This window comes from Taudactylus pleione, unplaced genomic scaffold, assembly GCF_031769625.1.
Source record: "Taudactylus pleione unplaced genomic scaffold, aTauple2 ptg000317l, whole genome shotgun sequence".
Lineage (NCBI taxonomy): Eukaryota > Metazoa > Chordata > Amphibia > Anura > Myobatrachidae > Taudactylus > Taudactylus pleione.
Window position 1 is genome coordinate 716520 of NW_028284718.1, and position 24958 is coordinate 741477.

The following is a 24958-nucleotide window of genomic DNA, read 5'->3' on the forward strand; positions in this document are numbered from 1 at the left end:
ACAGGTCACGTTTTCCAGATTACCCAGTAGGTGCATAGGTGTACTCATTACTCACTGACACATTTTAAAAGATCCACAGGTGGAGCTAATTATTTCACTTGCGATTCTGTGAGACTTGGAAAACATGCACTGTTTGGGGTCCTGAGGCCCGAGTTTGAGAACCTGTGTTCTAGAAGGTGCTAGTTAAATGTTAAGTAGAATCTGATTGGTTACTATGGGCAACATCTCTTCTAAAACTCACTTCTGAAAACTCTCACTTTAGTAAATTTAGCCCTTATATTCTAAATTTTCTTACATAGATAACACCATAGTCGCACTATGTGCCCACACAGCATTATTTTAGATGAAAGATCAGTTTAAAGGACATACGAATTGTAGCTAAATTAGTCACACAGTATTATGACAAAATAATCTCAGTTTTTATGCATTTAGATCCCTTTAAAATGTTCTGCCAGATGTAAGGCGTATATATGTTGCAGATATATTCGTTTTTTTCTCTGAATTAATCGTATCCCAATTCTCTCCAGTGCAAACACTCCTAATTTGAGTAATATTTTACTGTACAGATCTTCAGTCTGACTTATCCAGTTTTTTCTTGCTCTCAAAATATTATTATATGGTCCCATCTGCTTAATTTCTTCCTGTACTTGACATAACCTCAAAATGGCTTTGTTGAAGACCAATCATTCTCCTTTCCTCTAAATAAATTGCTATGTGGAGATGTCAAAGGGTAACAGCAAACCTATTTTTGGAAATACAAAATATTGTGCGATTGCTGAATGTATCATTCCCCTCAAATGTGCACCCTGACACTCATAAAACAGTTGTTTGATTTGTTTTTGTCCTGTTGACAATTTCTTCATAAACATTAACCTTCTGTAACTGGAAAGAAACAATTCAGCCAGGACAGAAAAGGAATACTAGAAATAGGTGACAATACACTGTATACCAGCCCATAATGCTTGGGAAGAGAGACACTTATTGCAAGGGTATGCAGTCGGGATGCCGACGGTCTAAATGCCGACCGTCAGCATCCCGACTGTCTAATCCCGGCAAGGGTCTAATGACAGGCGACGAAATTCCGTCGCCTGTCATTTTACTTACGCCGGGAGCACGGCGCCTTGCATCTCGAAGGTATATCGGGCGCCGGGTGCGGACAGCCACGGGGGGAGGGATAGGTTAGGCACTCCCTGCGGGAGGGGTTAGGGCTAGGCTACGGGAAGGGGGGGTTAGGCACCCCCGGAGGGAGGTTAGGGTTAGGCACCCCCCGGGAGACTTAGGTTTAGGGTGCGGGGAAGGGGGGGTTAGGTTTAGGCACTTACAGGGGGGGTTAGGGTTAGGCACTTGGGGGGGAGGTTAGGGTTAGCCACCCCTAAGGGAGGGTTAGGGGGGGAGGTTAGGTTAGTCAATAGGAAAATACTTACCTGTCGGGATTAGAACCGCCGGTCTACCAGCGTCAGCATTAAAACCGCCGGGCGTGCGTCCGGCAGTAAATCATACCGATCCCATTGCAAGATTGTGTGCAGGGGCGAAACTACCGGTGCACTGTGCCGGGGCCCCTGGAAGCTAGTGGGCACACTGTCAGTCAGAATCATGGCTTCACTATTGAGTCTTGCTCAGGGTCGTCCATAAGGGAAACAGGGCAAGGCTGTCTGGCCTATTGTGTCATTTTTTTCTGTAGCCGGTGGCTGCTTAATAAGGCAGTGGGGGAACACAGGGAGAGCTGGGTCCTGTCTGTGAGATGCTCCACATTTTTCTGTGGATCAGGTCATCTTGTATTATTATTATAGTGTCTTGTTGTGTCATATCATTGTATGTATAATTGTATATGTCATTATTGCTGGAAACATGTTGTGACATTATTGTGTTTATGTCATGTCATTATAGTGTGCATGTTACAGTACATGTTATTGTCTGTCTATCATGCTATAAGTGACATTATTGCATGTGTGTATATGTTGTTATTACTTAGTATATGTCATGGGATTATTGTGTATATGTCCTAATGGGGCCAAAGCATATTTTTGCACCTGGGCCCACCACTCGCTAGTTCCACCACTGTGCAGTTCCTTATGCTGCAGAAATCCAAATGTCTGTATAACAAGAATATTTGGGCCAAATTGTTCTGCTAATGACCACAAACCAATGATAGAATACAGTACTTCCCTTTTAAGGTTATATCTATCTATCTATCTATCTATCTATCTATCTATCTATCTATCTATCTATCTATCTATCTATCTATCTATCATATCACTCTCTCTATCTATCTATCTATCTATCTATCTATCTATCTATCTATCTATCTATCTATCTATCTATCTATCTATCATATCACTCTCTCTCTCTCTCTCTCGCTCTCTCTATCTGTGGGTAGTTTATCTTGCTAACCAATTGAACAAATAAATATAAGAAAATGTTTACAAGGGTTACAAAAACATTTAATTAGAAAACATGATTAGAAAGTAAAATAATTACATACATACTGTATACACTCTCCCTATCATAAAGGGTGTCAGCCTGTCATTACTGTACTGGATGATGAGTCCAGCCATCAAATCTTTAAGAAAATGGGAGAGGACAAGCACCTTATAGTGTATTAGCTTTGAATTTAATAAAAGTAATAAGTGCAAATAAGTGTGCGTACCAGGTGTATATAAAACTTATGGTGATCTGGTTATAAACCCTAAATCGTCCTGTTATCATCCTTCAAAGGGTAGTATGTGTAGTTTTGGAAGTCAGGAATGCCACCTTGTCTCTCCCAGTGATTCCAGGTAGTGAAATAGAAAAAAGGTACAGAACAGTGTGATAAACAGGGTACCAAACTGTATACCTACCATAGGTGACATTGCAGAAAATGGTGAACTGTTCTGTCTTCTCTTATTGTCAAATGATAATTGTATTCTATATGCTGACACTTCTGAGAAAGCCTTACACCACCATAATAATAATAATATTAACAATAATAATAATATCAGTAAGGTGCAAAAACAAAGATGAAAGAAATACATTGATGCTTTATTTTAGGAAGTGACCCATTTGTCAGCCAAGAATACTTACTTCCTGGACCTGGTCCCTCATACTCTCCTCCCATGTACTCCTAGTTTTGTGAATCTCCACCACCTTAGAGATGGTAGAAACATAATATCTTTTTGTGGTCGAGGAAAAGTCTCTGCATCCTCCTGCAAAGCACGAAGCACACACTATATTCTGCCTTATCCAACAATTTATCTCTACTAAATAAAATTGTACTGCAATACAAACCTATGTCTAAATTTTGCGTGTGGGTACTAAAGTAGACATACTACTAATCCACATTCCTCCCAACAAATGGTGCAGATTTATACAAAAGTGACAGGTAGGCCCAAGGATTCACCATAAATGATAGTCCTCTAAGATAAATTGAGAATGTACTCCAAAACTAAATTGCAGAGCCGTTACTATGGCTTGAAGCGCCCGGAGCAGGACGCGTCCCCTCTGTATGACGTCACGTGAAGGGGCAGATAATTACAGCAATGCCTGGAGCATCCTCAGTGGGGCTGTAAGGGTAGTGGTGTGCACGTCTGTAGTGTCCTAGGGATTCTCCAGGTGGTACTGCTGCAGAGATTCTGGTTGCAGGGTGCCATAGTGCTGCATATTTTTACACCGAGCAGTGACATATCTATTATTTACTTATAACATACAATGCAGCTCTTGCCAAAACATAGAACAGAGGTGGTGGAGGATGTTGCCACTCCGTGGAACACTTGTAGCACTTTGCACTTTGAGATTTAGATCAGGGGCATTTAAATGCAAGTGACGTGGATATGCAAGGAGGTAATCTAAACTGAGCTTGTAGTTGGAGTTAAGGTTGGTACACACTAGATGATGTGCAAACGATGCGATGTCGTGAACGAGTTCCCTTGAACTCTCCCTGGCACTCCAGGACACGATATGGTGCTTAATAGTGTCCAATCTGACCAACGATCTATCATGCGTCCTTAACGATTTCAAGTGCATCATGTAGGAGATTGGCAGATTTTGCCACCTGTAGGTAAGATTTGAAGCTACGACATACAACCCGTGGGTACGCGCATTGGCATCGTTATCGTGAGTGGACACTCACGATTTGCACATATGTTGCATGATTGGGCATTCCGATGCATCAGAATCGGGCAAATCGTGAAAAATATTGTCTAGCGTGTACTATTATTAGGTGTATCACTGAGCTCCAGCAGGTCCTAGAGACTGCCTGCTGAGCTTACCTGTCTGCACTGAGGATTTAGGCAGCACAGAGCGCCCCTCATCCAAAAAGAGTTACACCTGAGATGTCTATTTTCTATGTGGGTGTTTTGCACCCACATAGTAGATGCAAGCTCTATTCTTGCCATGCATGGATATATCTCATGCCCACATTACATATGTATCTATAGATGAGTTTTGCCTTAGCATTATGCTGCTCTAAGGGGTATATTTATCACACTGCATATTTTAATGCGGATGTGATATATATTTTTCACCTAAATTCACATTGTGAATACGAATATTTTCACCCAAATTTGCTATTATGCAGACGCTGGTAAGAGCCCATCCCGGCATAGTACTGACAGCAGAATGGTACCTTATGCTATCATTTTGCTTCCTTGTCTGGGTCCTCAGCGCACTCCGCATGCATGACCATCACCTGGTGCATGCCCCAGTGAGGGGACACTGAAAAAATACCGACAATCGGGATGCTGGAGCTTAGAATGCCGGCGTCTGAATCCCTACACCTGTCAGTATCCCAGCGCCTGCATCCCAATAGTAAGTACTGGGGCTAGGGGTCGGGTTAGGGTACTCAACCTTGAAAAAATTCCTGATACAGTAGACCATAGGCATTAGATACTGGGATAAATCTGACTGCATGGAAACCTATGGGGGCTGCTTGGTGGTCAGAAATGGATGGACCACGGCAGATATAGGCCCCTAAATATAATTTACCAAGCATCTATGCATATTTTTGTGATCCCAAGTTAGCAAACCCACTATATGCGCACCTTTAAATCACCACCCTTGTTCCTATGCAAGAGTGAAGCAGAGGTAGTAGGAGATTGATGTGGTAAAGTGCTGATGGAGTGTGGGGATGTTCCACAATTAATGTGGGGGGACCTTTTCCCAGCTATCAGGTTTCAGACTTGCCCTGCAGAACAATATTGTGCGGCTATTTACAAAAAAAAGAATGTTTGCACCAGCTCACAGGTCTTGTCTTATACTTTTATCGGCTAAACAAATTGGGTGCAAGTGCAAGCGATTCTGTATCAGTCCCAAAGGTCACACGTGTAGCAGACACAGATGATCATTCTCAAAACCACATACAGTAAATGCGCTAGCATAAACAAAATGTTTCTTAGTCCTACATCTATGTTCTTCACAACTCTATAAGGTAAAACCAATAGCACTTATCACTAAGTCTAATCCTTCAGGTATGGAACTCAGATACACCTATTTTATGTTCCACCATCTGTCACACAGTGATACCATCAGGGTAAGCTATGACATGATCTTTTCCTTTTGTGTTTGCGTGATGAGCCTTTAAATATGCAGTCCCAGCATTAACATAAGCAGGTGTCATCTGCAGATGGTATATTCATGACTTATGTTTTTTTAAGTTGACACATGTAAACAGTTTTTACTGTGTACATAGAGCTGAAAGGGTTTCTAGGTTTTTTTTTACATTTAAAAACACTGCGGTTCCTTAGCTTGTGCACACTCATTAAAGCCACCTACATTTCTTTTGTAGAGTGCTTGTCATCTCATCCTCACATAATGTCATCAGACTGGATCTACAAGTGTCTCTATGACATCATTTAAATCTATTAGTCATAGGTTTACCCTACTGGCAGCGACATGCTAGCTTCATCTCCTCACTACTTAGGGTCTATCTGTCTCCACTCTATCCTCTCTACTACGCTTCATCCATCTCAAACTACTTCAGTTTATGTCCTCTTTCAATAACATTGTACCTAAGTTTTAATGATAGAACACTTACCAAACTAAGGGCCTGTCTCGGAGATGTGCGATAATGAGAGGAAAGTCCAACCCCTTGGAGTGTTCTTTAAATTAAAGAATGCCAGGAACAAATTGGAAACATCCCTGAAGCACTTCTCAAACTGCCCTTTTAATTAGCACATTTGATTGTGGATATTAAGGGCTACTCGTGGTTTATGTCCCATTGAAATGTAAAGTTTTTAAACGTAAATGAACTGAATGGCATTGTCTGTGAAGAGATGTTGCGGTATGCTGTGAACCGAGAAGTGTCACTTTATCTTGTTGATCACTATGGTGTTTGCGATGTTCTGTAAATAGTCCATTTTAAACAAGAATATGAATGCACCAGTACAAAGTGGTCACACCCCTAATTAAAGATGTTAACCACAACAATGGACCATGGAAGATCAAGAACATATTACAGGTGCTGCTTAGCATGAAAGTCAAGGAAAGCATTGCATGGAACACAAGCAATTGGAAGCCCAAGTTCGGGCTTGGACTTCCAGTGCAGTGTGCATATGTGATTCGGAAACGTTTATTCTAACTGCTGAGGCCCAGTATTGTCCTGGCAAATTTTTGTACTATTTTTTTTTTGCAATACATACAACATAATTAACCCAATGGCAGCAAAAAGTCATGTTTAATTTAGCTGAAAATGCACATGATGTATGGTATGAAAAGGTCACATGACAGTCCAGCCTATAGCCACTCTCATCTTTCATTTGAACAATCTTGCGGCTCTGTTGGTGATGACTTCTGCATTGTCGTTCACTGGCATAGGACCTCCACTTTTTCTGCTTCGGCGGAATAGGTTAGTCAAAAAGGTTGTTTTTGTGGTGGAACAGCATTTCTTAAAGACAAAGTTATTATTATTATTACATTTTATTTATAGGGTGCCACAAGCACCGTACATACAGCAAAGGGCACACAGAACGTTACATTACAATACAGTAACCAAAATATAAACAGAAGACAAGTAACAATTAGCAACACAATTCTCCATACACAGTACAGCTCTGAAGGTGAAGGCTGTCATAGAAGTGCTAGAGAAGAAGGCTGTGAGACAGTGGGGATGAGGACCCTGCTCCTAGGAGCTTACAATCAATCTAAAAGTTATCCTTTTTACTGCACAGCATTAGGCATAACCTTGTTTTCTTTTATAAGCAACATTTTCTATTATTTTAGCAATATACAAGCACCCTCAGAAATGTTGACTCGGAGCAAAGTTCTATCTAAATAATGAATGAAGCTGTGCTCACATCTTTCAGTAATATTTAACAACGACATTCATTATGTATTAAATAGAAATGCTCTGTGAGAGATTTATAGAAAATGTTTTCCCATTTGCATTTTAAGTAATAGGAGGTTAAGAGAGAGATAATTTCCTCTAAACACAAGCTCCTTATCTCTATTGCCTGGCACTCAGACTGAGCACTTATAATAAAACCAGAAGATGGCACTCACAATGTGATTCTATGTCCAGGAGAATGATAATTAGCACTCAGCATTCTCTTTCTTGTAAAGACTCCGTTCTGTTTGGAATGTCTCTACAGACTAACCACAAGCAACTCAAAGCAGAAGGAGTGCGCTGAAATATACAATGCATGCTTCAATGTTTCACATGCATTTGTCAGGCATATACAACAACACTGGTATTGATTTAAACCTAGCGATTATTATTTTTGTTGATAAGATAACACTGTGTAACAATTTCTTTGTTCTTGGGTAGTAAGTAGATATGTGCGGTTCGGCTCTCCAGAAATCTGAATCCACCCAAATTTATTGAATCTGTGTCGCGGTTCTGATCTCCTGAGACGATCCAAGTAAATCCGAGCTGCGGTTCTGAACTTCTCGTGGTTCTAAATTCAGATTTTAAATCCGAATTTTGGTTTAATGGATTGCATAATTTAAATGAATTTTGCTGTTTTTAGACACTTTTTATCGATTTAAAAAGAAGAAAAAATCCAGATCCAAAACCAAACAACTTGAGGGTGGTTTTGCAAAACCAAAACCAAAACACAAAGATGAATCCAGATCCAAAACCAAAACACAAGAGTCAGCGACATCTCTAGTAGTAAGTGATGTTTCTTAATTGCTTATGTCTCAAAAGTACAGAAAATGCTGTTTTTCCCCTCAAACTTTGCTTTTGTGACCAGGACATTTTATATTTGAAATTTACCTATTTCAGATGAGAAAAGGGCGAATTTGCATTTTCTTTTACACAATGTGAGAAAAGAATGAACGAGATTTACGATTATACAGTACATTACTTTCACGAATAATTCCCCAGATGTAGATTGAGCAGCGCTCAAACTCCACTATATCCTGGTGGAAGTGCTCGCCTTGCTCCTCCGAGTAACCAACGCCTCATAGTTGCGATAAAGCTGGTCCAAGCAGCTTCCTCCTTCTGAGCGAGCATCTTTGGGAATTTCCTGCACTGCAGCATCTTCTTAATCGGTGGTCCCACAAAAACAACGGCTTTAACCTTTGCCTCAGACAGCTTTGGGAAGAAGTCTTGAAGGTACTCGAAGGCTGCCGAATCCTTATCTAGAGCGCTAACAGATTGTTTCATAAGGCCCATCTTGATGTGTAGTGGAGGTATCAGCACCTTCCTGGAGTCCACTAGTGGCTCCCGCTTGATGTTATTCATCCCCACACAGAGCCAAATGTAATATGGTGAGAGTTTAGAAAATGTGAGAGTTTAGCAGTAAACTCTAACATTGGTCGAGTTTTATCTTCAAAATGGGAAAACATATGGATGAGAGTTTAAATCTTGAGAGTTTTTTTAGTCTAAAAACATGCGAGTTTGCATGTTCTCGGACTCTATTACATTGGCCGAGTTTAAAAAGTGTGAGAGCTTACTGCTAAATTCTCACATTTACTAAACTCTCACCCTATTACATTTGGCCCTTTGTGTTTTTTGCAAGAATCACAACTTTGCTGCATTTTATATTTTGCCATATTATCTTTAAATTTTCATGATGTTTTCCACTGTATTCCATATGAATCATAAAAGCTAAAGCATAACTGGAGCTTCAGCTTGTCAGTAGGCAGTGAGTATAGCAACTACGATGATAATGACATTAGAACCTTAGTCAAAGTAAAAGTAACTAAGCTCCCTGTACAGTAACTGCTAAGCTGGCAGGTGCGTGCAGCTTTGGTGGCCCAACCCGGCATTAGATGACGCCATCGCATCACGTGATGAGCCAGCGCTTGGAGATGATCTCATCTCCAAGCGTCGGCTCTTCCTATGCAGAGAACAGGACCCAGGTGGCATCGACCCGGGTTACCCGTTCACACTGCTTCACGAGCCGGGTTGAACCCGCATTCAACTCTGCTCATGATCAAGGTTGAAAGCTGGTTCACTCGACCCGGCTTATTTCAACCCTACTCTTTCACACAGCAAAATAACCCAGGTTGCTGCCGCTCACATGCAAAAACCCAGGTTATTGCTGGCAGTGGAAAAGGGGTATTAGTAAGTGCTCTTAGCCAAACACCTTACTTTAATGTACAAACAAAGGTGTCATAGTATTAGGCTCAGAGCTGTATTCAGTCAGGATGATAGTTTAGAGCTGTACTGGGAACTAAGGGGCACAATGCTGCCCAGACCAGCAAAGCGTTTTTGCCTGGCCCGCCGCCCGACTATTTTGAACAATGTCAGACGACTGGCCCAGGGAGCAGGGTGGGCCCCACTGCTTGAGAGTACTGGATTTTACCTCGGAGAGGAGATGCCGGGGATCAAAGAAAAGGAAGCTACCAGAATCACTGGTGTGAATGATTAAAACAGAAATTTGACAGACGCCGCCAAACTGCGAACTCTGCCTTGCTGTGGTCTGTGCCGTGGCACATGTTGCACCACACTAGTTCTGGCCCTGCGGGTGAGGGTAAGGAACTGATTTTGGAAAGACAGGATTTCACACTGTAGCGGTCCACCCATGCAATTATAGGATGAATGGTCGCAGGTTGGGCTGTTGTCTCTCTCACGGTTTTAGTAGTCAGATCCGTGGACTGGGCTGACGTGGTATACAGGAACAGAGGTTACCGGATTAGATGCCTACTTGTGGATAGGATCCATATGGCATGTTGCCTAGTGTCATCAAAGAGGTCAGAGATCACTGGAAGGCTCTCAGTCTGCCTCTGGAATCAATTGAGTAGAAATCAAATGCTAGTCCTGAACACAGGACTAAGGGGCTAAAACCAGTGTTTGAGAACTCAGGGAGCAGCACAGCGAGTAATACAGATAATTGATTGGCCCACCTGGAATCCACTAAGGATAGTGCAAACTGATTACCAGAGCTGGGTGCCTGGAGCCTAGCCCTAAAAGAGGGTAATAGATCCAGTATCCAGCACCTCTAAAGTGGTAACTCAGCATGAACCCCAACATTCAGATAGCGGCCCCTTAGAATAAAAAACACTATCATTAGTGGTACTGATGGTATGAAGAGCGGATCGTCCCAGGGACAGGCTTGGAGCTGCGATGCTGAGAAGAATAGTGGAACTCACTGAACAGCAATATAGTCTGAAGTGTAATACAGGAATAGTCCACTTGAACCCACAAAGAGCAGGCGAGTTGTAATCAGCAGACTTGCTTGAAGTCAGGATAACAGCAGACTGAACACTTGGCACTTAATTACAGTAAACAGGATACTTCAGACTACTGCACAGGCTGAAACCAGAATGTAGAAAGTAGGCTGAGCTGGACTGGATCCTGAATGGAGGATACAGGCTGGAGGTTTGTAGGCTGAACCGGTCTGGGACTGGAATGAAGGACGCAGTCTGAAGATATGCAAGCTGAACCAGACTGGGACCGGAGGAGAAGAGCAGCTTGAACTGGACTGGAACTGGATTGGTACTGGAGGTAAACTACAACTTGAACTGGAGTGAAACAGAGACTTGAACCGGACTGGAATCAGTGGAGAACAGTAGCTTGAACCAGAGTGGAATGGGGGGAGAACAGTAGTGTGCAGCAGACTAGAACCGGATTGGAACCAGAGGAGATCAGCAGCTTGAACTGGACTGGGACCAGAAGAGGAGAGCTGCAAAGAACACAGGCTAAAAGTATGCCGACTGGATACTAGCAATAGCAATATGCTGCAGAGTTGATGAGGCAACCTCACACACAGCTGTGAAGAAGCTGCTTGCAGAGGTCCAACTGATAGGAGTGCAGGTTCAGGCAGTGGATCGTAGACAAGAGGTGCACACTAGGGAGTGAACACACATTGAGTTCCACATTGTTCCGATGGTGTGCTAGTGGCAGGTGCAGTTTTAAATAGGGCACTCCTGGCTGTTATTGGATGCAGCATTCAGAATATGACTAGATGGATCAGTTACCCGACTGTATCTTAAGGCCGATGTCTAGTGTGTACCGACCTCGTAAGCGACGGCACCCGGCAGGGTGCCAGCATCGGAAAGTTTCCTACACACTTACCGATGCCCGCAGTGACAGCGGGGGCCATGATGCATTCGGCAGCATGGCCCTCGCTAACAATGTCCCCTGTCCGACCTGCCTGCGTGGGAGCACACATCGTCAGTGACATGGAGGGTGCACACTAGACGATGTGCCCGATATGTTGTATCGTCTAGTGTGTACCTGGCATAACATGGCTGTGCCCATGTAGTCCAGGAAATTAAAATAAAACAGGAGAGCTGGAACACTGCTGAATGCCAGAAGAGATACAATCCACCTGAATTAAGCACGACCGGACATGGTATGAGTGACTAAGGGGCCTATTTAGCAATGAGTTTTATGAAACGTAATGAGTGATAAAACTCGTTGCGTATGATATGGTGCTCCAGCCAATCACTTCCTAACTGTCATCTGTTTGAAAAATGACAGTTGAGAGCTGATTGGCTTGAGCACCATTTATCATATGCAAAGAGCTTTATCGCTCATGGCATATGATAAAACTCTTTGATAAATAGGTTCCTAAGTCTCGGTTTTATTACACTCTGCAAGTCAAGAGGTCCCTGCACACTGAGACATTCTCTGATCCTTAGTACAGATAATGAAATAGGGACATTAAAAGGAAGGAGATGAGTTTCAGAGACTTTTTAAAACTTTGAAGGTTAGAGGATAGTCTTGATGGGAATGGGAGGCATTGAGAAGGCAAAAGGTGCTCATGCACAGGGTAATATAGCCACACGGCCATACGGCTGGGCAGCTTATTCTGTGTCAGATTTGATCATACATTTACATATACATACCCAAATCTAAACATTACAGCTATTTAGTCCCCATGCTGAATAGCTGGATCTGACAGGGAACCTTTTAGTCTAGCCAAATGGTAACTGCCTACACAGTCAGATATGGTCACAGTGCCAACTGCATTTACTGTGCACCCCTGGTAATATTTGATGGTGCACTATCAGGTGCTAAACGTGGTCAGTTTAGTGCCATAAACACTGTGGTCCTTCAGGTCTAACATAGCCTAATTGGCCATGAAATACATATATGACCATGTTTAGTTCTTGTCAGACTCACAACCACATGATGCTGCTTTGTTCATTTACTTGTATTCAATGCAAGCAAACACATTGTGGTCAATAGATAGTGCTCTACTGACCTCCCAACCGCACAATCTCTCCATAAATATGTGCCAAATATTTACATCAATGTGTTACTTTAAGAGATATACATAGAGGAAAGATAAACATGCAGCATTTTGATGATCAAAAGCAGAATTCTTAATTAAATCCTTATGAAATCAATCTGTCAATGCAATGACAAGCAAACGGTTTCAGTATTAATAGAACTGCAAAGACTACAATAGCAGTCAGGTTAGGCCTGCCAACTCATAGTAATAACATGAGTCTTGTCAAGATCATAAAATGTTGGATTGGACTAGATTACACTTAAATCAGTATGGCTGCTACTTGTAAAGTTGCTCCCCAATAAAATCTCTTATTAGCTGACAAAAAGCAAATATAATTCTCTCCCTCTTGCTTAGTATGTAAGTTGGTGCCGCAGAATGTAAGATAATCCATCCTGTCTTCACCTTTATTGGTGAATCTTTTGTCTTTGTTCACAGCTTGGAGGTCTTATCACACAACTGTATTGCTGCTAAGTAGATGAGCCTCCTATTTGGAAAAAAATTCAGTGCATTTCAGACAATGGTATATCGTATGGGACTATAGGGGCCTGATTCAGAGTTGTACGTTCATAGACACAGCTGCTGTGTGTACAGCGTAGAACTCTGAATCAGGCCCAATGTTACATACTATATTTAGTTATGTTCTAGAATGATACAAGTCCATTAATTTCCCCATCATATCTACTGCTGGTATACCGCTGGGAATATCTACTGTAATTATGCTACTGATTCAGAGATGGACACAGAACACATAGCACTGCTTTGTGTAAATATAGTAATGCTGCAGGAGGCATCTTGTGTAAATAGATTCCTCCTGAAAATTTCTGTGATCCGCTGTCATGTCCAAGGATGCGGCATCAGATCATCTGCGAAAACATCGGCCATCTGAGTAATGCAGGATGGCCGGTGTTTTCACTCAGAAGACGCAGACATAGGCCTTGATAATGGGGTAGACACTCCCCCGTTTTCAAGAACACTGGCCATCACCTCCCGTTCCCCGCCTCCAAATAGCTACAGCATGTCAATCATGCTGCGGCTTAGGGCGGGCTGCAACCGCTTTTGTAGTTAGGGATCGGCACATGCTCAGTACAGAACCTGCGCATACAGCGATCATTAATCATTGCAGTTGTGTGTAAACTATCGGGTGTACGTACAACTCTGAATCAGGCCCATAGTTCATTATTTGGTAGATAAGAAATTATATCAAGATAATTTTCAATGTGTTGTGGTATAATTTTTTCTATTTTAGACACTTTACATTAATGTAATGCCTCTGACATCCGGTTTATTATGTTTTTTTTAACATAAACATACTGTAATAACCTTCATTTTATGATCAGACTATATGAATTTTGATTACAATAAAATTACGTGATTTTTAAGCCATTTTTATTATATATTTGTTACGCATTTCTAAACTAATTTTTTATATGAATTGTAATGAATTATTTTATTTCTATATTTCTACATTTTTTCTCTGCTTTGTGGGGTATCATTTCGATACAGCACTGTCCATTTTACAGGTTCCCACTAAGCTTTTAAAAAATTGTTATTATCATTTGCATGCATTTATTAGTTGATTGTTCCATAGTTAATTCCACTTCAATTTATTTTTATTTTTTCACAAGAATATATTTAAATATTGCAAGAAATGATGTGGAGATTACTTTGTCATGCCAGTTAAAAATGGATTTAGTATGCTTGACACAAACATTAACTCAAAACTGTTTTGTGACTATAAACTAAAAGAAGTCTAGTACTTCAAATGTGCGTCTTCAGAAGTAACTAATAAAATAGATTCTTTAGTTTTACCTTTTTTTTTTAGCTCCCTGCACTTTTAATTTCCATAGTTTACTGCACATTTTTCACCTTTTGTCAGTTCCACTGACTCCTGCTGATAACAGTGATTTGGAGCATTGTGCTAAGCAGCAAAATCAGTAAGTTTTTCTTCATAAATAGACTGAAAAAAATACAGGCGCTGTTATCTATTAATAGCCAGCTCCCTGCTCAGCTTAATAGCCATCCCTGTCCAGTATAGCAGCAATAGTGACAAGTACATCTGATTCATCCTGTCTGCTGAATGTAAGGGTGAGTGCTGCTGAGGACTAGAAGGTGTGCAGGCAGTTTGATAATTGAGTCATTTTGGAAATCAAACATTGTTTTGTTGCAACACATACCACAACATATTGCTCTGTTCCCTTCTCAAATTTGGCACCATACCTGTATCGGCCAGATGCTCCATTTGTGATCCAAGATTTTTCCTTTAACACTAGGCAGAGTTTTTTGTTTTACATTATATCCTTATTACGTATAAACAGGCGCACTAATATATTTACTAACTACTTGGCCTGACACAAAAATATATTAAGACAGTTGGCATATGGCAGTCACCACTGTGGAACCACTGTATAGGTGGCCATCAGAGATGTTTGAGATCGCTGCACAAAAATACACTGAGGTCTATCCTAGCAATGACTTGTGGCCTTAGTAGTACATAGATCGATGGACAGGTAAATTAGTGTTTATTAAGCTTAGAATCCCTTTCTCTATATTATTATAACCTTTTTCTTGTGAAAATAGGATGTTATCAGAGTCAGGACCACCCATAGGGTACAGCGGGGGGGGCCTGCAGGTCAGGGGCCCACCCTGAGTCAGATTGTTTTTTTTACCCTTAAACCTTTATTATAAGAATACATTATAATATTTTTTTTTCATCTGCGAATTACAGAAAGCCCTCAAGATTCTATGGTTTATTAATATTCAGAAGACTTCTTAAATATTACTTTGTTACAGTGATCATTATTATGTTAGGGCTTTGTCAGATTACCCTTCACTCTTTTGTTAATTCATTTTGCGATTGTAGCTGATGACATATGAATGCATTTAAACTTTTTATATATTTTTTTTGCATAATACATAAGGTGGCTGGTAGAGAAGTATTCAGTGAGATTATAAAATGGCATAGAATACTCAGTACTGCTATGGAGGGAGTGAACTTTGGGCCCGATTCAGCAAGGAATGCAATGCTGCACGCAACTGCGATCCTTGCAATAACGAAAATGCAGCAGGAGGTGTATTTGGAGTGTGTGAGGAAAACAAAGACCTGGAGGACATCCACGCAAGCATAGGGAGAATATACATGCTCCATTCAGTTAGGACGATAGTGGGAATCAAACCCATGCCCTCAGTGCAGTGAGGCAGTAATGCTAACCATTGCACCATCTGTGCTGCCCCTGAATTGTGGGAATTCTGCTGTCATTCACTCTGTAGAACACATGGTAATGAAGATTTATTCAAGAGTGGCATTGGCTATACTAGATCTACATGACCAAAAGGTGCACAATGCAGAATTTGAAGGAAATTTGAAATACAGCACATTGCCCAAAAGAAGCATCCATGGAAAAATACGTATATTTTCCGATCTTGAGATGCGACCATTTCCACATCTCTAGCATATTCGCCTTGTTTTGTACTATACATTATCATCGGCATGTACTTGCTCCTGCCCTATGCTAAGTGCAAAAGATATGCCTCCAAAAAGGTGTATTTCTCTTACATCCGGGATCGCATAGCCCAAATTTTTGTTAACGCGCTCCCACCGAACTCGGCGTACGTGACAACATCCCATCACAGCTCTGTTCCGCCTCTTCAGTTGTAAGTGTAGATGTGATCAAAATACATACTACTCTGCGTCAACCATACTTGTGTTGCCCATTTTGTTACACTCGGCAGAAAGGCAGATGTTTATCTCTGCATCATCCCCTAAAAGCACTATGGGCATTTAAAATGGATGTTTTTGTAGGTATAGGAGTTTGCTGTATATATCAAGGGGTTATCGCCGACAGGAATTAGCACTGCTATCATGGAAGCCTATCTAACAAGCATTGTGGCAGTACATGATTGACAACAATTCTATAGTCTTTATATGGTAAATCCATTACTAATTTAGATGCTATTTAAAAAAAAATGTGATGTTAAATATATCATCTGACTGTCTAGCAGCAGGGATTACATATAGTTGGCAGCTTTCCCTAATATCTGGGACTTTCACACATTTTAAAGCTTTGTCCCTGGAATTTGTTCTCCTGGGAAATGTAAGTTTTTTTTGCCATTGGCCAAATATACAGTACAGATGATCTTATTCTGTAGATGGGATATAATAGCCAATGACATCATGGGGCATATTCCATTAGCCGCGGGAGTTCATCCCGCGGCTAATTGTTGCACAGATCTGATTCAATTAGGGGGGATTCCTCGCGCGGAAGTCTCCGAGAACCCGCGCGCAAGTCCCTGCAGTCGGACTTTACCATGTACCTCGGAGGTGCGAGGTAAAATCCGCGTAAAAACGGCCTATTCGGCCTTGCGCGCGAGGGAAAAACACACTGATACCGCAGTTTTCGCAGAATCGGTGTGTTTAAGCGCGCGAGTCCTGATTTGACGACGCAGGGAAAAAAACTATTTAATTGAGTAGCTATTCCCCGCGCCGCTGGACTTTGGGCCGACAATTATCGCAGGTGAACTCCCGCGGCTAGTTGAATATACCCCTATTATGTATTGGGATTTTTAGGCTAATATTTATTAAAGAATTAGTAAAGATGGACATTTAAAATGCAAAATATTGATTAAAATTCTGTTCAGTGATTATATGTAACTTGTGCAGAAGCAATATGTCCTGGGAAATGATAAATGATGTTACACGTTACAATAATAGTCTATTTTCTACTTGTCTCAGTCACAGCAGATATTGGCAGAGTATCATGGTGACTGCAGGAACTATCAGATGATGAGAAATTGCTCCCACACCTGCTTACTAATCTCACATAAATAGCATTAATGCGAGCACGTTTTTAGGTCTAAAAATATATATGCCCTCAGCAGCTGACTATGGTCTGAGATTTGGAAATCCAAGTTACTTGTCAGGTTCGTGTGGAAAAGCATGGGAAAATGTGTAAAGCTCAATATCACACATTAAACCTGGATTCCTTGCCTGCAAGGCAACCATAGGATATTTCTATGTACACAGTTATTTTAGGCATCTCAGATAGGGATATTGTGTTTTTATTTTTACAATGTTGTTACCTGAAAAACTGTCTAGAATTATGCATTTGTGTTTCTAGCCTTCACAAAATAATTTAACTGCTTTAAAGGAATGTTCAAATGTCAGACAAGTTAATTTATTGGTATTTACACACTGTTCTACAACCTTTACAAAATGCATTGCTTATCTTTCTGGCTTCATGCTGTATATTTCAATAAAGCGTTTTTATAATTTAGGCATGATTGCTGCTTTTTTCACACACTTGTATAAATAAAACAAACTTGCATTGATTACATAATGGCTTTGTTGGAAAACACAGTGAAAGACAAGAAACGAGGGAGGGGTGAGATCTTCTGCACCAGTCAGATATTATTATTATTATTATTATTATTATTATTATTATTATTATCCTTTATTTATATGGCGCCACGAGTGTTCCGCAGCGCCTTACAGAGTACATAAACTAATACAGTAAATGAACAAGAAACAAGTAACTTACAGTACATTACAGTGCAGGACAAGGACATGGTTTATATACATAAAACACTCACAATAAGCAGCAGGGAGTTGGCAGTCATGTGTTAGGTGCCCTTATGGGGAGTAAGGAGTAGAATAAAATGTAAAGAGAAGCACACGAGGGAAGAGGTCGGTCCCTGCTCGTGAGAGCTTACATTCTAAAGGGGTGGGGCAGACAGACCGGTGTGACACAGAAGGGGTAGATAGGGAGGAAAGAGCATGAAGTGAGTTAGGATGAGAGCTGGAAGGCCTTGATGAAGTAGTGGGTATTGAGAGCCCGTTTGAAGATTTGTAGAGAGGTGGAGAGTCTGATAGGGAGAGGGAGAGAGTTCTAAAAGTGGGGAGCAGCACGGTTAAAATCTTGGAGGCGGGAGTGGGAGGAAGTAATCAGTTGGCAAGAGAGGCGGTGTGCATTTGTTCAGTGAAGTGGACGGGTGGGAGTGTGAAGGGAGATGAGGTCTAAAATGTAAGTGGGAGAGGATTTGGTGAGGGCTTTGTAGGTGAGTGGTAAGAACCTTGAATTGGCATATGAAGGGGAATTAGTAAAATTTTCTTTGAAGTTGTCCTCTTGACAGGGGCTGGGCACGGGATGCTGGCGCTCAGGATACCGACGGTCAGAATCCCAATGTCGCATCCCGACAGGGTTAGGATACCGACACCTGTCGGTAAATGTCTTAACCCTACCCCTAAACCTAACCCTCCCTGCCCACAGCCCAAACCTAACCTTCCCCACCTGCAACCTAACACTAACCCTCCCCCTATTACCTAACCCTACCCCTAACCCCAATACTTACCGTAGGGATGCCTTTGGGCTGGATGGAGCGCCAGCATCCCGACAGCCAGGATATAAGCTTCATCCCCTTGATGGTTGTCATTATACATGCAATATAAATATATATAATAATAGTAATACAATTTGTCAGAAGGAGTGCTGCCACTGACAACTAACACACCTTAGTGATTGGAAGGAGAAGGAAAGGCCATTTAGTGGATCTATCCCTTCTATATAACTGAATTAATACACAAATTGACTGAGCTTTGGCAATAATATCATACAAACATGTTAGAACAATCTAACATAAAAGTGACTTGTTAAAACTTTGTATAAAGTTATTGAGTTACCGTATATATAAAACTGTGACTACTCCACAGGAGCTATCTCCACCAATTAACTGTGGTCGATATTGAAAACATTTACATCTAAAGCAGTATTCAATACAATTATTTTTATATCTGATAGTTATCTGTCGTTGTTATCTATGGAGTATTATTGAATCTACATAACAGATAACTTCTAATAATAATCATTACTGTTAATATGTTAATAATTATTTTACTATGAAGATTATCTAAACCATACTTCCACATAACAGCAACAGTTCTTTGCTAGAAAAACTAGCTAAACTGTGATAAGTGTGTTACCGAATCTGATAATAATCAGTCACAGCAAATGCCTTGCTACAATTACTAACTACACTGTGAATATTATATTATTTTATTAACAGAGAAGTCATCAATTCTATCATAATTAGTGCATTATCATAATAATCTGCTATTCTTTATAGCTATGATGCAAATTATGTTTATTGATACTTATTTATTCTATGTCTGACCTATTCACATATCACCAATACATTACAATAACAATCTGCTATTTCTTTATATAAGCGAGAAAGCGTGTGTGTGTCTGTCTGTCTGTCTTTCATCCTTTATGCACGGACAGAGTTTTGGACCAGCTTCACCAAATTTGGTATGGTGGTGTAGTTTGACCAGGATTAGGTTGTTGGCTATGTTTAAAGTTCGTCATGGTGACCACCAAGTAGGCCGTGGAGTCTCTGATTTGAAATTTTGGTTTAAGCAAGTTCACTCAGGATGTCTTCCGGTGCCTAAAACTGCACTGATCTGAAGGCACAGGCTGATATGTACCAGTGGGGGACAGGCAGATCTCCAACAGAAGAGCAGTGAGTCTGAGGATCAACTGTCACATTGCACCTGCACTGACAGTTACTAATTCCTCCAAGCACATTTCCATATGCCATGCTCTATGTTGGTCTGCAATGTAAAAAATGGAGGCTGCAGATGTAGTTTCATTCTTCAACCCAGGCAACGCCGGGTATCCAAGCTAGTAGCTAATATGTAAATGGTGTTTAATTGTATATACCAGTTTCATACCAGTTTCATATACAGTATGATCTATTTGAGGTCATATATTCTGGCTAATTATAGACTCAATCTCTTTGATTGAAAACCAATACCATTTGAAACATTTATTAAACAGGTTAGCATATAATTATGTAGAACATTCTCTTTTTTTTGCACCTTAACTTTTGAAGTTTATAGACTACCTTAAAGGTGCATTTAATTAAATAACATATATATTATAGCTGCCCATGGATAGAGATGCCAATTAAATAATTTTCAAAAAAAAAAAACACAAACACACGTAGCAGAAATATAATTTTTATTTATAAACATAGTACACAGTGTTAGCAGTTTTTAATACACCAATTCTATCTTTCTAGTCACTTTTCTTATTTTATGTCTCTATTTCACTGTTGTTTTAATAGTTATTAATACCACTAAATCGCTAAACAGAAATAATTGCTTTCCAGACTTATATTGTGGTTCCAAAGCACAAAAGTTCTTATTGCAATAAAAAGAAAGTTACATGCTTTGATCTAACACAATTAGCACAAAAGACAATTAAATACAAAGGTACAGCCGATGCATATGCTAGCTCTCTGTATCCAGATTTCCCGGCATCAAACGTGAAGCCTCCATCACACAAAGAAAGAAGAAGATGACTGACTATAGGACAGAGAGCGCTAGTATATATATCCTTCAGAGAGTAGACAATACAATAGAAAGGAGTTGGCATAATTCCATTGGTTCTTGTTCATGGTTCTTCTGGTACGATGCAGGTCATAAGTCAGTTTGTACAGTGATAGTTCAGCCCTCCAACGGCTCTTTGTGTATCTTTCCCGCCGAAGAACTGGTTTAAACTAGTATATGACACTACATACAGATTTCACATTCTAACCACTAATTTCATACAGTTCATAACTTGCAGACGTATGATGCGATCTCCTTGCTGATAGAACCGGACATCTGCAAATAAACAGTGATGAATAGTACCAAACATGACTTGTCTACCATGCACTAAACCTTTGATATCCAAAACATTCATTTCACAACATAATTGATTACGAATAAAACCTCTAATATTAAGCTTAAGGCTTGGGAACTTTTTTATGAAAGATTGCATGTGTGAGAGTGAGATTATTATGTAAAGTCGCTAGTATGCTTTGTGCGCCTATGTGTTTTATGCTTATCTGTGCTTCGATGTACAGCGCAACTGCGTTGTGCGTCTTGTATATTATATATGTATTATTTAATGTGCGTATAGGTTATGGTAGAACTTTTAACAGTATGCGGGAGCAAAGCAGTCGCACAACGCTAATAATCTAATATAGCATCGTACTCAATGGTTTTGTGCTGACGACGCAAGATGGCGTCATCAGGGGCGACACAAGATGGCGTCGCCGATATTGATTTAAGATTTGGTCTCAGCCAATCATCCGGCTTCGACATAGTGTTAAGAGACTTTAATCTTTTTAAAATATAATAATAAAATATATATATGTTGTGCACCATATAGAACATTTGCTGTTTTTTCTTTCTCCTTCCAATTACTATATTCAAGACAGTAAATTAAAGTCACACATGTGGCCAGTGAAGTTTGGCAAAACATATGGGTTGCAGTTAGTACCCGGAGCATCCTAAGCAGTGTTCTACTTCCCAGACCCAGTGCCCCCACCCACCGCCCAGGCGTGACATAATGACGTCGCTGGTTTAGGGGACGGGGCCAGCACATGGTGCTCTGCCACCCTGTTACAGTGCTACTTAACGTAGTCATCATTAGACATTTCCAGACAGCCCAGATAAACATTTGATTTATCCAGATCTGGTGTTCTTGGCACTGCTGGCAATGTTGGTCTCCCATACATGGTTGGATATGGGATCCCGGCGGTCAGAATACCAACAGCTGCATCCAAACAATCAGAATCCCTACCCAATTAGGTCAGTGTCCTAACCCTCTCCCTAACCCACATTTCCCGCAGCCTAATCCTAATCCTCCCCGCCTGCAGCCTAACCCTCCCCCGGCAGCCTAACCCCCCCTCCCCCCTCCTAGTGCCTAAACTTAACCCTCCCCCTAACACTAACATTGGGATGCCGGCGGTAGGGATTCTGGCCCCAAGATTCCGACTGCTGTCAGGATACCAGAGCCTGTACTCTGTATTACATCCTTTTGATACTAATTAAAATACATGTACAAGTGTTCAGCTTTAGTGTACATACATACATATAAAAAACAATCACAACAAACTGTTTGCAAAAAGTTGTATCTTTTATTGAAAGTACCTTTTAACATGCTTGCAAATATTGCTTTCTACAGTAGAATTTTTAGCAGGCTTGTTTTACTATATTGCTTCTATTTTAATTTATATTGTTATTATATTATATTTATATTGCGGAGCATTGTAAGTGATGTAATGCTGCAGGCGAATGGGACAGGTTCCTTAAGTGTAAACAGGTACATCAGGCAAGCTTTCCATTTATAAGTCTACTCACCGTAATGTCATTTTGCAAATAGGCTAATATTAGAAACTCTCTGTCTATATTCCCACAGTCATGATACTATGCCATAATATGCTTTAGTTAACAATTCTGTGTTCTTCCGCAGGTTATGGCCATGCCGCCCCAGGAACCGATGCTGGGAAAGTGTTCTGTATGTTCTATGCCGTCCTTGGGATTCCTCTGACCCTGGTCATGTTCCAAAGTCTGGGGGAGCGGATGAACACATTCGTCAGGTTCTTATTAAAGAAGTTGAAAAGATGTTTTCGCATGAGGAAGACTGATGTGTCTATGGAAAATATGGTTTTAGTCGGTTTCCTATCTTGTATTGGTACACTTGGCATCGGAGCAGGAGCTTTCTCATACTTTGAAGGGTGGACATTCTTTCACTCCTACTATTATTGTTTTATTACACTTACAACCATAGGTTTTGGAGACTTTGTGGCCCTCCAAAAAAATGAGGCATTGCAGAAGAAACCACCCTATGTGGCTTTTAGCTTTATGTATATTCTTGTGGGACTGACAGTAATAGGAGCATTCCTTAACTTGGTAGTCCTCCGCTTCTTGACCATGAACTCTGAAGATGAAAGACGTGATGCAGAAGAGCGGGCTTCTCTGCGGAGAGCACAGAATAACATCAGTCTACGGTCCAAAATGGGTACCAGAAGTAGGAGTTCCATTTATCTGCCAATAGGAGATCGGACAAGCCAGATAAATCTCATACCACTCATGCAAGATGATCCCGATAGTGGGAGACGTAGGTCTTCAAATGCAACCTCAAGAGCGGGGTCTTTTTGCACATGTATGTGCTACCGATCACCATTTTGTGACAGCCCTGCCATATCACATCACGAGACACTGAGCTGCCATACAAATCCAGTTTATTACAACTCAATCTCTTACAAAATAGATGAAATTTCATTATGCACTCGCAATAACACTGGCTTCTCTTCACCTGACAGTATTTTCTCACCGGACTACCAGCGGTACACAAATCACGTCAGAGTGAGGAGAAAATCTATTTAAGGCATGGCTATATATTTATTATCAGACACATTTATTTAATATCTGCATATGAAGTCATATTGCCTTGATGTAAATCCAGATATCCATTGCTGTACCTGAAGGAAACATAACTACAACATAAAAGTACCTGTAATGTAAACGACTATCATGCTTGTCCTTTGCCTTTTACATTGTGAGGTCACATATATATGTATATATACAAATAGTTTTCTTTGTATTGTATATTACCTCCTATGTACGTAGGTATTTTCAGTATAAACCAACAGAATACATTGATAGACTATGTGCTTCATATAAAAAAATAAACTTTTGTCCATATGGACTTTCCTACCAAGAGACTATATAATATTATAGAATTTTAAAGTAAATCTTAAACTGTCCTATCTATCTATCTATCTATCTATCTATCTATCTATCTATCTATCTATCTATCTACATATCAGAGCTTGGCAGTTGATTCTGTATGTACATTGTTATACTAACTTACCAAACGTATAAATGACAAATTTTGGTGGCATTGAATCCTCTCGGTATGGTTAGTGGTGCAGTTATGTGGCCCTTCATAATAGTCACAGTGATACAGGTGCACAGCTGCTGTTCCAGTCTTTGCAGTATTGGTTACAGGGACACGGAGTGTGGCCACATCACGATCACCTTTGGTCCTGGCCACAAAGTGGGGCATCGGGGGGAGTTTGCCTTATCTGAAAACCAAATAATTTCATTTCATTAGTATGTAAGTGAGATATAGGAAGAAATAAAGAAAAAGTTAGATATTAGATATCAGGCAATCTTCTAAGCATCCCTTCTCATCCTCTCTGCCATTCCAGCATACAAGTACTATCCCTTTATGTATACAGCACCAACACATTCAACAACTGAGCAGTCACATAATATTTTTATCCTAACAAATACCTGCCCCAGTAGAGGTTATAATCCTAATGTCACTATTACAGGCACATAAACACAACAGTAGAGATTGCTTATCTTAATAATTTATCTTTAGATCATGAGAGGATACTAGAGCACCGAGATTAAACCAAGGCAAACTGAAGAAATATACATATTACAGTATTTAAGGAGCAAGTAAAGCTAGTATTAAATATTAATAGATAGCTGCAAGCTAGTAATAACTAAAATTAGTCTCAGC

General features: G+C 40.5%; 1 protein-coding gene across 1 annotated transcript in view; it reads left to right on the top strand.

Annotated features, from left to right (window-relative positions):
- The window catches only part of LOC148509699 (potassium channel subfamily K member 9-like), a 43890-nt gene extending 19771 nt beyond the window's left edge, over positions 1 to 24119 (top strand). Inside the window, exon 3 of the mRNA XM_088442774.1 lies at positions 22895 to 24119. Coding sequence (XP_088298900.1) covers positions 22895 to 23811 — 917 coding nt within the window. The 3' untranslated portion in view covers positions 23812 to 24119. The remainder of the gene's footprint in view (positions 1 to 22894) is intronic.
- Positions 24120 to 24958: the final 839 nt, after the last annotated feature.